The sequence below is a fragment of the Trypanosoma cruzi genome, genomic scaffold (genome assembly GCF_000209065.1).
Source record: "Trypanosoma cruzi strain CL Brener 1047053517093 genomic scaffold, whole genome shotgun sequence".
Lineage (NCBI taxonomy): Eukaryota > Euglenozoa > Kinetoplastea > Trypanosomatida > Trypanosomatidae > Trypanosoma > Trypanosoma cruzi.
This window is the reverse complement of record NW_001849171.1, coordinates 4,423-16,231: the sequence shown is the minus strand read 5'-3', so window position 1 is coordinate 16,231 and position 11,809 is coordinate 4,423. Positions and strand designations below refer to the sequence as shown.

Here is an 11,809-nt window from a genome sequence, read left to right as displayed (position 1 = left end):
GTACATATCTGTATCGTCGCCCGGCTCCTTCTCCGTTGCCGCAGGTGCCTCCGGGGAGCTGCATGGATTTACCGTGCAGCTGTTGGAAAACAGCCGTGGGCGACTTCGGGCTCGTTCCATTACCCTGGGCAAAGCAACGGTGGTGATCCTGCGGGTTGGGGAGCTTGACGACATGCTGCGCTTCATGGAAGAGTCGCGGAGGGAAGGGGAAACGTCTACTGCCCCGTCACCGTTTTCAGCGCAGCAGCACTCTCATGTTTACCGCTATCCGTTGCATGAACAGGAGAATAACGTTCATGAGGAATCGTTGAATGCGCTCTTTGTTGCTGTGGGAAGCGATACTGGCTACAGTGCGGTTACACTCCTGCGCATTGCAGCGCTTGTGAGCGAGTTGTGTCTTTTCCTCAACATTGATCCTCACCGTGGCGGCCCGAATGCTCCAGTGTTAAAACAGATTCTTCTCTACATGAATTCCCGCCTCATGCAACACGACGTCTCGCTACTGTGCCAGACAATTGAACGGCTTGTGCGTCCCGCCATCATTGCGACGGGCTTTGCGAGCGATGGCGCCAGCAGTCTGTTAGACGACTTAGCGCGTCAGTCTCTCCAGCAGGATGCGACTGGCTGCCGGCTGCCAAATTACATTGCTGTGCTGCTTGGCCACAAGCTTGTTTTGGAGACCTCGCCGCGGTGGAGTGAGGAGACGGCGAAGGCAGGCGGTGTTGAGCATGTGAAGTTGCACGATTCGGATCGGTACTTGGCTCACCTTGTGACCTGCGCCTTTTTTTCCACGCCCCTGCTGCACGGCTGCTATGAAGTCTCACCTCAGGAACAAAGGCTGCAAGCACTTGAGCGGCGACTGCGGCGGTTTGGCATTCATCGTCACAATGTGAGCCGTCTTGCCGCGCGGAGGGCCATTCAGACATACGCGCAGGCATTAAAAAAAGGGGACGTTAATGAAAGTCGCCGTGCGTTCTTTTTTGAAAATGCCTACAACGAGTTACTGGCAACTATGAATCGACAGAAACCGACGTGTGGGACGAACAAATCCCCCACCGCACGTTCCCCGTCTGTGGCCTTTAATGAATACCACCAGAAGGACATGGACTTTAATGCCGTAGAGGGTCGGACATTTGAGCTGGACAATATCTGTTTTCGTAACTCCGATTTTGTTGGCTTCATGCAGCTGCGATGGATTCCGGCGGCAGGCCCACACCAGCAGGATAGCGGCGATTTGGAGGACGAGAACCCCCTCATGGAAAAGTGTCCCCATGGCTACGGTGTGTTTCTGCTGTATCTCCCGCCGCAGAGTGCACGTGAGCAGGAGTCTTGGCGTCGTTCTCCTACAACGGCAGATAGGCCTGTGTTTGCGCAGTTCACACGAGATGTCCTTGGTAGCATGGAGACGAGCTTTAACTGCTTTCAGTGGCTACTCTCTCCACCGGTCGACGCGTATGAAATCCCTGGGCTGATTCATTTTGTTGTTGTCGAGCGCCGAAGAAATGGGGGTGTTGTTGCCAGCTTTCATCGCATGATGCATCAGAGGCCTGCAAATGTACAGGACGCGGTGGTGACGCTACGGCGGCTTGTTGCGCTGAACATCAGCCGCGCCCACTCATTTTTACAGGCCGGGTACTCGGAGGGATTGTGGGGCCACCTCGGGATGCAGTTCTTTTATTCCGTCTGCAACTTCCACGATAGCCCAGGGAAAGTGGTCAACTCGCCGTTACAAACACCGCAGGCTCCGCGTCTCGTGAAGAGGAGGCCGTTTTTCTTTTTTGGCGGCGAATCGTCTACGTCAACATCATCATACGTGCCAACAAGAGCCACCTCCACGGTATCGTCGCAGCAGGCGGCAATGTCATTCGATGACTCAACGGCGTCGGTAAAAGGCGCGGATTCCCTTTGGGGCTCACTTGACGGACGATTGAAGTTACCCGCGGCCACTTTGCCTCACCTGGCGTTGCGACCGATGTTAATTCCGGACTTTACGTGTGACGAACCGGCGGGGGTTTGTGTTATGGAGGTGTACGCTGTGTTTGTGGGTGCCATGTCACCTGCTGATGTATGCAGGGAGGTTGAGAAACTGCTGCGCAGCCGTGTTGTGCCGTTGTGAGGTGTCCACCGAAAACGGGATTGTAACTGCTGCATCCTCACCTACTCCCGCTTTTTCCTCCCCCCTTTTCATTACGATATTTTGTTGCTCCTTCCCCCGTCATTTCTTTCCTGCCATTTGCTCCAATTGATATTTCTAGTGTGTGTGTGTGTGTGTCTTGTTTCATGCCAGAGGCACATTTTGCTTTTTTTTCTTTTTATTTGTTCATTGGCTTCATGTTTTGCGAACACAAATGGTACTGATCTCACGCCTGAGTAATTTGAGAGGTTGATGGGGGAAGAAAGTCATCTGCAGGAGGAAATGGATGATGGCGGGCTGCAGGAAGAGACGGCTGCGGAGCAGGGTGAGATGGCATTTGCTGGGGGACAACCGCCACAGCCAAATAAAAGCATCTTAGACGATGTTTGGCTGACACATGTGGGGGCGATAATTGGGGTCGCGTGCTGGTCGCTTGCGGGAACGGCATTGCGTCTGGCGATAGAGCAGACATTTGTACGTAACGCCGTTCTCACCACCTACACCACTTACGGCCCGAACTGTATTGGCTGCTACCTGATGGGTTTTATAGCATCACTGGCATCCAGCAAGTCACAAAATGCCATTTTTCCATGGATCTTCCGCAGTCTTCTTGTCGGTTTTTGCGGTTCCTTGACAACCTTCTCTAACTGGATGCTTGACACCGTGAGACAAGAGCGCGTTGCTCTGTGCTTTGGTGAGCTTGTCTCTGGCCTGACAATGCCTTTTGTTTTTTTTCTTTGGGGCCGTGACACCGCTTTTTTATTACGGGCATTTATTATGCCGTCGCTGGGTTGCATAATTGGCACAAGTGCTAGCCGTTACGAATTAGGAGGGAGACAAATGCGCCTCGTCAACGTCATATTTCTTTTCGTGTCGGTTGTAGCCGCGGTGGCGGTTCCCGTTGCGATTGAGGCGTCTGTGCATCGTCACCTGTTGAACGTGAGTTTCATTAACCGTCGTTCTGTTGTCATTTCTCCTCTCGGCGCCGTGCCCCGCTACCTGTTGGCCCAGTTGTTGAATGGAAGCAGTCGCTTTTGGAACTTCCCGATCGGCACATTCGCCGCAAACATGATTGCGGTTTTGCTTATGGGGTTGCTGGATCATTTCTACCGAACTGGGGGCAATGTTTGGTGCAAAATTGCGATGGATGGGCTTTGTGGATCGCTTTCGACAGTTTCTTCTTTTGTCAATGAAATGATTGGGTTTTACAGCTCTGACAACCGCAGGTTGATGTACATATATGCAATAATATCCGTGGCAGTGGGGGCCGCACTCATGAGCGTATGTCGTCATGTTTTTTAATAGCGGCTAGGGGAGCCTGTGAAGAGGATGTTTGCGAGGAATGCTGGCCGCGGAAATTGATATATTTCTTGATAAGAACGAAGATTATTTTTTATTGACGATTTTTTTTTACCTGTGTTGTTAATTGTTTTGTGAAAACCGACGATGGACGCAATCAGAGAGCCGATGCCGGTAGGACGAATATTTTCTTTACTTTTGATTTTTCACTTTCCGTTCCACTCACACCCTCCTGCGATGCTCGCCTCGCGGTGGGGTCTTGTGGCTGGAGGATCCTCAAAATCCTACCGCCTTATGAGTCGTAATATTTACAATTCTAACAATGTGCCACATGCTACGTGAGCGACAATACGAATGTAGATGTGTGTATATGCGTGTATTTACTTGAAGCAGGCATTTAGGCGAAACCCACTGCTTCCTCTTTTACCTTCTTTCTTTCCCGCCCCTATTAATTTACTTTACATAAGTTTAGGATCTGGCGAGCAGCCCAGACAATTATTTTCTGCCAATTGTACAATTGGCGAGTAAGCGTAATAGCTTGTCTTCTTTATTTTTTATGGATTTCTTGTTAGATAATTTGGTGTCTCTGAAGGTGCCCTGTGTGCTCCGTGGCCGAACGAAGTGGAATGTGTCATTGACCGCCCCCTGCCCCCGTGGAGCGTGTCACTCCCTGCACTCGACCCGCGTGCGGGAGGTGGTTGTGGAGTCAGTGGGCGCCCGTTGCGTTGTGCTGCGTGTGTGCTGGGCCGTCAATGATCGGTGTGTGTGAGTCTGTGTTTCTGATACATTTTATTCTGTTAATTGTGCGATTGGGAGATGGAGGGGATTCAGCGCGTTTTTGTGTGTGTGCGTTGCTTGCTTCGACTTTCCCGCGCCAGAGCCCTCACCTCGCGGTTGGGAGCCGCCGGGGATGTATTCTTGTGTTTTCGTGTGATTTATTTGTGAACGGAGCGTCCCACGGTGCGACTTGCCGTCGGTGCCGATGGTGTGGCTCTCGGTGTGTGGAGAGTGCGTGCCGTGACGCTCGCCCCGCCGCCGATGCGCCGAGCGGGCGGGACAACGCCAGTGGCACACGGCCTCTGCTTGTTGGCGACGCAGCTGTCCTTTTTCCCCCTGCTTGTGTTCTCTTGTAGCAGACTGCAGAGTGTAGGGGCGTCGCGGGCGGACGAGAAGCAGACGACGGGTGGAATTGCTGGTGGGCGGCGGGCTTGCGGCGGCTCCTTGCGTTGTGCGGGGCGCTGGTGGTCTTCATATCACTCCAGAAATTAAACCATATGCACGTGTAACGCTTTCGTTTGCTGTGCGGTGTTCTGAGCCGCCCCGTGCCTGTCAACCATTTCTTTGGGCAGGTGTAGCTGGGGCCGTGAGGGCGGTGTGAGGAGGAAGCGCAGCGTCCCACAGGCGCCAGACGAGCCCTTGCGGTGTTTCCCGTGCCTCCTGTGCGCTGGTGTCGCCGCCCACGCTGACGCCGCTCGCTCCGCCGCCCTGACCCCTTCACCCGCACCGTCCCGGATTCGGGTGGGGCGCAGTGGGTTGGCTGACGGGCATTCGTGTACTCGCGTGGCCGTGTTGTTTCTTGTTGTCGCCCGTGCTGTTTTTGTGTGCTGCCTGCTGCCCCCACACTCCCTCCGCCCTTTTTTCCTTTGCCTAGACTCTCACACCAAGAGCGACCATGGCGAAAACGAAGCTGCCGACGATGAAGCGGAAGCTAAGGTGGGTTGCCGTGCTGCTGATTCTCTTCATTGCGGTCACGACTGTTCTGTCCCTCAGCTTTGTCCCCGCTGACGATGATGGTGCACCGGCACCCAACAACCTCCGCCACCCGCGAGCCTCCGCAGTGGACGACGCAGCGCTTGCTTACATCCCACGCCGTGTTGTGGACACGTGGAGCCGGCGGGAGTATCTGGTTGTGCTGGGCATCCCCTCCACCGACGACGAGGCGAGGCGAACACGACGCAACCTGCAGCGGACGACGTGCTGGCGGTTCCCCGGAGTGGCGACGAGGGCGAACGACTTCACCGGTGCGATGCTTGTGCTGTACGTCCTTGGGCGACACCCGTCGCACGGCTACGACTACTCTGCCGCGCTGCTGGAGGAGGCGTCGCAGTGGAACGACGTGGTTGCGCTGCCAATGAACGAGGGCCGTGTTTCACCAGAGAAAAAAGTAGGTGTTGGAGGGGATTCGGGCATCGAGGCTTCTATTGGTATGACCCGAAAGACGTACATGTGGTTTGACCTTGCGCACCGCCTGTTCCCGACCGCGAGGTACATTGCGAAGGGCGATGACGACATTTTCCTCCGTGTGCCGCTGTTTGTTGCTCACCTGCGCCTACTGCCGCGCCGAGGGATCTACATGGGCGTCCATGCAGGAGATTCATTTTTGGTTAAGAAATGTTTTCTACATGTGGCGTTTATTGTAGGATATTGCTACACCTTGTCGAGGGATGTGGCGGAGGCGTTGGTGTCGTACGAACCGCTGCGGCGCCTGGCATACTTGCCGTACAGCAAGGAGCGTGATGACGAATTTGCACTGCTGGGGTTTTTGTACGAGGACGTAATGGTTGGTTTGGTTCTTGAGAAGGAAGTGAAGTACAAGCCGATGTTGTACGTCAAGGTGCTGGGTTGTCATTTCCATGACGCTCGCAATGGCACGGGGCACTCGCAGGTGGTGCCGACCTCGATGTGTGTCCATCACGTGCGGGAGGACGACTACGCTGCACTGATGGCGCGCTTTGGCAACGACACATCGCCTGTTGCCCGTGTGGAACGGTACTCGGAGGAAGTGATATACCCGTCGTGCGATTGACAAATGGACGAAATGATCTGTTTCCTGTGCGTGTTGAATCCTAATTTATTGCTTAATTGGTTGCTGCACTCCGGTTCGTGCCCTGTGTGCTCCGTGGCCGAACAGCGTGGAATGTGTCATTGACCGCCCCCTGCCCCTGTGGAGCGTGCCACTCCCTGCCCTCGACCCGCGTGCGTGTGTGCTTCTGCTGGGGGCACGTGATGAGGATGTGCGTGTGTGTGCTGGGCCGTCAATGATCGGTGTGTGTGAGTCTGTGCTTTTTTACATTTTATTCTATTTTAATTGTGCGATTGGGAGATGGAGGGGATTCAGCGCGTGTTTTTTTTTGTGTGTGTGCGTTGCTTCGGCCTTCCCGCGCCAGAGCCCTCACCTCGCGGTTGGGAGCCGCCGGGGATGCATTCTTGTGTTTTCGTGTGGTTTATTTGTGGGCGGAGCGTCCCACGGTGCGGCGGCTGTCAGTGCCGATGGTGTGGCTCCCGGTGTGTGGAGATGGCCCGCTTTTTTCATGTGTAGTTTGGTTCTGGCATTTTGGCATTTATTTTTCCTTTGTGTTTGTTTTTTCTGTGTGCTGCCCGCACGTCCACATTTCTTCCTGTTTGTTTTGTCCTTCTTTTCTTTTTTTTCCCGCCCCATTTCCGGGTGGGGAATTATTTGACCAGGCATCTCACCCGCGCTGTTTGTCTTGTTTTGTACGTGGCGGGGCGCCTTTATTTAGGCCGCTTGGGACGAGGCCGCACGGCTGGCAAAAGGCGGTAATGAATGTAAGCGAATATCAGGGGCTGGACAACGGTTAAAACGAAAAAGGAAAATGGAGCGAAACGGCATGTGCGTGCGTGTGCGCGTGTATTTGACCGCGGTAGAAGCGAATGTGCGTTTGTTGTTGCGCCGTGGTTTGTGGCGCTCTTTTTGTCTTTTGCCGTGTACGTCCGTCCTCAGTTCTCTCTCGCCCGGCAACAGCGAGAGTACTGGAGTTTGTGGTGCCGGTCTGCACGCCCAACGTGCGTGGAGGACACACACTGAAACACAAACACGCGCGGAGGGGGAGGGCGGCGTGCGTGTTGAGGGACTTTGGCCCACTTTTTTTGCTGCTGACAGAAGAAAAAACAGACGACGCTTCGTTGCCAGGTGCCAACAGCCGCCGTCTCTCGGCCACGGTGCGGGTCGGAATTTGTTCTTGAGGGCGTGCCCTTTTTGGAGTCGCCGGATGTCCTTTCCAGCGACGATGAGGACGGCCTCGGCCTCTTCCGCAGATGTGCAATGGTCCATCAGCAGTCAAATAATAGACTCTCTGCGGCAGACAAATGGGGACGATGAGAAGACAGGTATTTGCTGTTGCTCTCCTTGGCGGTAGCGAAGTCGACGGAGACGAGGATGAGGAGGGGGACGCGTGGAACATTTGTGGGAGCAGCATCTATTGAAACGGGAGCGACAGCACTCTGGCAAGTCAGATATCTCTTTACAGAATTGCTGTGGCGGCCTCTCCCCCAGCCTCTGCCTGGAGAGACACAAGAACGCGACCGAGTGCACTGATGCAACCAGCCTCCACCGCACAGGAGGAGAACTGCTTTGCGTGTAGCGAGGACGTGTCCGCCGCCTCGGGGAAGGATGAGGAGCGCCTGCTGCAAAACCGCCTTTTCAATAAAGTCAGGAGCCGCTCTTCGGCACTCGTCACACTGAGTGGGAGTGGCCCCGGAATTTTCCGTGCGCAGGAGGGCTCACTGCATGGAAGCGTAAAGCCCCTGAGCGACCTCACGGATCGGATGGACAGTGGCGCAAGCCCTTTCCGTTATTCGAGCAGCACCGACGGGCACGCTGGAGTGGCGTCAACGGTGTCCCCCGTAGATGCTTTTCTGTGCTATCTCTCAGTAAAGGAAGGAAACTTTTATTTTTTACCTCGATGGCGGGGGAAGTAGCATGGCCGCAGCCGAACAGACGCCTCGGCACCGTCTCTGACCGCTCTGAGGCTTGCGGCTGCTCCTTGTCGGCACAGGAGTGCGGCCCATATACACTGGGCGAATGGATGTTCGCGTGGACCCCTGACGCGGAGTCTGTGGGGTGGAATGATTATCTTCAAGAAGACTATCTGGCACGGCAAAAAAGTGCCTTGACCACGCAGGCGGGGAGCTGGCGGCAACAGCAGCTGCAGTGCGGGGACAGTTTGCATCGTGTGCCCGTGGGGGAAGGACGACATGGCGCAGGATGGGCTCCTGGAGGCTGAGTTTTTCGCCCCGGTGGATGGGAGCTTCTAGTCCAGCAAGAAATGCTGAGCATGGGGAGAAGGAGCTGTGACCGCCCCGTATTTTGGCCTCTGAGCCAGAGTGCACCCTGTCGAAGGCAAAAAGAGGCGAAGTCGACACAATGCGACTTGTCCACGAAGCGCTTCTTCCTCCCATGCTCTGGCAGAGGCGTCCCGGGAGGATGCTGCGAACAGTTGCGCTTTTGTTGTTGGCTGTGGTGGCGGGGAGGGCGGAGGGGCAGACTCAACTGACAGGCCTTGGTCGCGGAAGGTTGTGAGAAATTACTGTGGCGCGGCGCACGTTGTACGTCTTCCCCATCGGAGTGTCATTTGTATCGTTGACGTGTTATATGTTCTCCTCTTTCTTTCTTGTTTTGCCCGCATGGCCCTGTTTTTTCTCTTCTCCATCCATCATCCTGTAAGGCGTGCCGCCAATCCTGACAGCGGGATGTGAGTATGCAGCGTTTGTACGTGTATACATACATGGGAGTGCCCATGCCTGTGGGTTCTGTGTATTCTTGTGCAAATACGGCACGCATATATTTTTATACGTGTATATTTGTGCATGTGGGTTGACATCTATGCGAATTTCGTTGTTTTTGGGTTTTTTATTCTCATCATGATGTGTCAGCCTATTTGTTTGTTGTCTTGTTGCTTTTTCAAAATGGACTGCTCCTTTCTCCTTCTCTTCTCATGCTACTGACGGCCGGCCTCCCCGTGTTTGTGCAAGTGCGCCATGTACCACTGCGATGACTATGGCACGCTGGATACCACCGACCCACTTGACTGGATGGATGCCCTTCTGCTTTGACCCATCGATGTCGACGGAAGTTCTCCCCGGCGGCCACTAGTCAGCAGCGGTGACGGTGGGCCTGCCACTCACCCCGAACTCCACAGTAGAAGCGGCAGTGACGTTTCTAGCAGTGGCGATGCCTCCTGCGACTCACTCGCCCGGGAGTCCTGCCACTCATGCCGCTTCCTTTCCTTACAGCTGGAGGAAGACGAGGAGCAGTCGGCGCGCAGGGCGCGTGGCGCTCCCACCCTTGTGGACCGGTGGGGGAAGTTGACGCACGGTGCTGATGGTGTACTGTTGGCGAGTTTTCTCTCCCGGGCAAATAACACGTCCCCGACGCAGAAGCGGCGAAACAGCCCGGGACGAATCGCGGCGACGCTCCAGTGCTTGAACAGACTCAACAGCACTGGCTGCATTATCGCCCGCCACTCCATCACACTGCACCCGCGGCCGGGGCTAACGGTGGAGATACCGGAGGAGAATAAGGAGGAGTTTTGCGTCGAGCTTTTGACACTCATGCAGCAAAAGTCGGGTGGTAAGAAGACTGCGAGAAGCTCTGGCGAGCTGCTCTTATCGCGTGGCAATTTCATGGACGCGGGGAGCAGTGCCAATCGTATTGAATTGGAGAGGGAGGAGGCGGGCGTAGTCGCGGCCTCCAGAGGATGCGGGTCCGCCAAACTCATCCTGTTCCCGTCCGCCACACGTCCGCGCAGCTCTCAAGCCTCCGGGAATATGTTAGCGGACGTCCACCCGTTGTGTGCGCCATGGCCAATAGAAGAGGAAAAGAGGAGCTGGACAAAGACGACAGGGAGCGGAACTCCCGGGTGAATCCGTTGGGTGCATCCGAGGAGGCGCCAACCGACATGGCAGGTCCCTCAGTAGCCGTCCCACGTAAAAAACAAAGGGGCGTGGCCGATAAGGGACGAGCTGCTGGGAAAGTCAGGCCAAGGCGCGGGACGACGCACAGCGACAGTGCCAGTAGCAGTTCCGTGAAAAGGAGCGGGAAAAAGTCCTTGCGGGGCGGTTTCTTTTCCCGGATCTGCTGCACTTCATAAGAGAACCATTTTCATCCACCGTTTATGTTTGTCTGTTTTGCTTTGTAATTGCTGTTTGCAAAATACGCCCATTTGTGCGGCGGTGTTCATTTTATATGTTTTTATGCGTGTGGTGCTTGTTTCTGCTGGGGTGGCGGGTCTTCCTTTTTTGATTGGTTTATTGTGCGCATATTTTTGTGATTTTGTGTGCCTGCCGCTGCGTGTAATTTGTGCGGCTTTTGTGCCTGGAAGGGATATAAATGGGACGGAGAGAGGAGTGGCACGGCGTTATTTTGTTGACCGCAAGCGGTGTTTTCCGTTCCACTTGCACCATTTTACATGCAACGACATGCGTGGGAGCGTCGTGGTGGTGTGTGGGGCGTCACTCCGCGCCGTCTCGCTCTTTCTTCCTTTTTTTGTTCTGCTGCTTCTTTGGCCTTGTCGTACTCCTTTCATTGGTGCTTTGTTGTTGCTCTTTTTTCCCCCTCCCTGCCTGTGTCTGCGTGTTTGCCCGTACCTGCGGTGGCACGGGGCCCACGGACAAGAGCGCGAAAGGGACGAAACACGACCAACGAGCCTCCGTGATGTTCTGCCCGGATCCGTACGGCGCAATGCGGCTGATGCAGTACAACATGCAGCGCCGGGCCGTTCAACAAATGGTTGCCGAGACGCAGCGGCAGATGATGCAACAGGGGTGCACGGTCCCGAATGAAATGCCGCCGTCGCCGGAGGGCTTTGGGAACATGGGCGGCCCAAACTCCGGATGGGGCCCGTGCCGGCAACGGGGTGGCAGCCTTGAGCCGACGCCGGCGGGTTATTTTGGCGGCTTCTCCCCGGCACCACAGTTCCTCCCCAACGATCTTGAGAATATGCGTATCCCGGAGGAGCGCTACGGAAACTACTGAGGAGCCGAGCGCCGAGACTCACAGGGGAGGAGGGGGCGTGCCGCCGTCGAGAGTGACCCTGCATGCCGACACGTGGGAGGGGGCTGCAGCCGTGGAGACCGAATATATATACCGAGGTGACAACGCACCGGCCGCCGATGGTGGGTGGTCATGCGTACAAGAAAAGGCGGGCCGCTTTTCTGCGAGGACTCAACAGGCACGCAGGACTCTTTTTGTCCCCTACTTTTTAGTTTTTTTGTGATCAGAAATGTTGAGTGAAACCAACGCAATGAAGTGAAAAGCGTCTCGCAAGATGGAAGAAAAACAAGAGCATTTTTGTGTGTGTGTCGGAGAGAGTCTTTATGTGTCATTATATTTTTATGACTGTTTCTTCTTCTTTTGGTGTAACTTTCTGGGGAACGTGGTCTACTCCTCATCGGGGAGGAGGCGGCGCAGCGTCCCACAGGCGCCGGACGAGCCCTTGCGGTGTTTCCCGTGCCTCCTGTGCGCTGGTGTCGCCGCCCACGCTGACGCCGCTCGCTCCGCCGCCCTGACCCCTTCACCCGCACCGTCCCGGATTCGGGTGGGGCGCAGTGGGTTGGCTGACGGGCTGCGTGGCACCG

The 11,809-nt window shown here is 55.4% G+C and overlaps 4 protein-coding genes across 4 annotated transcripts, besides 3 other annotated features; all 4 read left to right on the top strand.

Moving 5' to 3' along the window:
- Positions 1–2,116, top strand: Tc00.1047053508931.50 (uncharacterized protein; the record flags this gene model as incomplete). The annotated part of the gene is made up of 1 exon (XM_801769.1): positions 1–2,116. A coding segment is annotated over one exon (2,116 nt), but the record flags the coding sequence as incomplete, so codon positions are not given.
- Positions 1–8,585: a sequence feature (heterozygous, non-Esmeraldo-like haplotype).
- On the top strand, positions 2,387–3,436 carry Tc00.1047053508931.40 (hypothetical protein, conserved; the record flags this gene model as incomplete). Its single annotated transcript, XM_801768.1, has 1 exon — positions 2,387–3,436. One exon carries the CDS (start codon positions 2,387–2,389, stop codon positions 3,434–3,436), a length of 1,050 nt encoding a protein of 349 aa, XP_806861.1.
- Tc00.1047053508931.30 (UDP-Gal or UDP-GlcNAc-dependent glycosyltransferase, putative) lies at positions 5,106–6,239 on the top strand (the record flags this gene model as incomplete). Its single annotated transcript, XM_801767.1, has 1 exon — positions 5,106–6,239. One exon carries the CDS (start codon positions 5,106–5,108, stop codon positions 6,237–6,239), a length of 1,134 nt encoding a protein of 377 aa, XP_806860.1.
- Positions 8,586–9,982: a sequence feature (areas merged during assembly that could not be assigned to a particular haplotype. This can correspond to areas where the two haplotypes were merged or to regions with more than two copies in the genome that were merged during assembly.).
- Positions 9,983–11,809: a sequence feature (heterozygous, non-Esmeraldo-like haplotype).
- Positions 10,563–11,207, top strand: Tc00.1047053508931.10 (uncharacterized protein; the record flags this gene model as incomplete). The annotated part of the gene is made up of 1 exon (XM_801766.1): positions 10,563–11,207. The coding sequence occupies one exon, from the start codon at positions 10,563–10,565 to the stop codon at positions 11,205–11,207; it is 645 nt and encodes a 214-aa protein (XP_806859.1).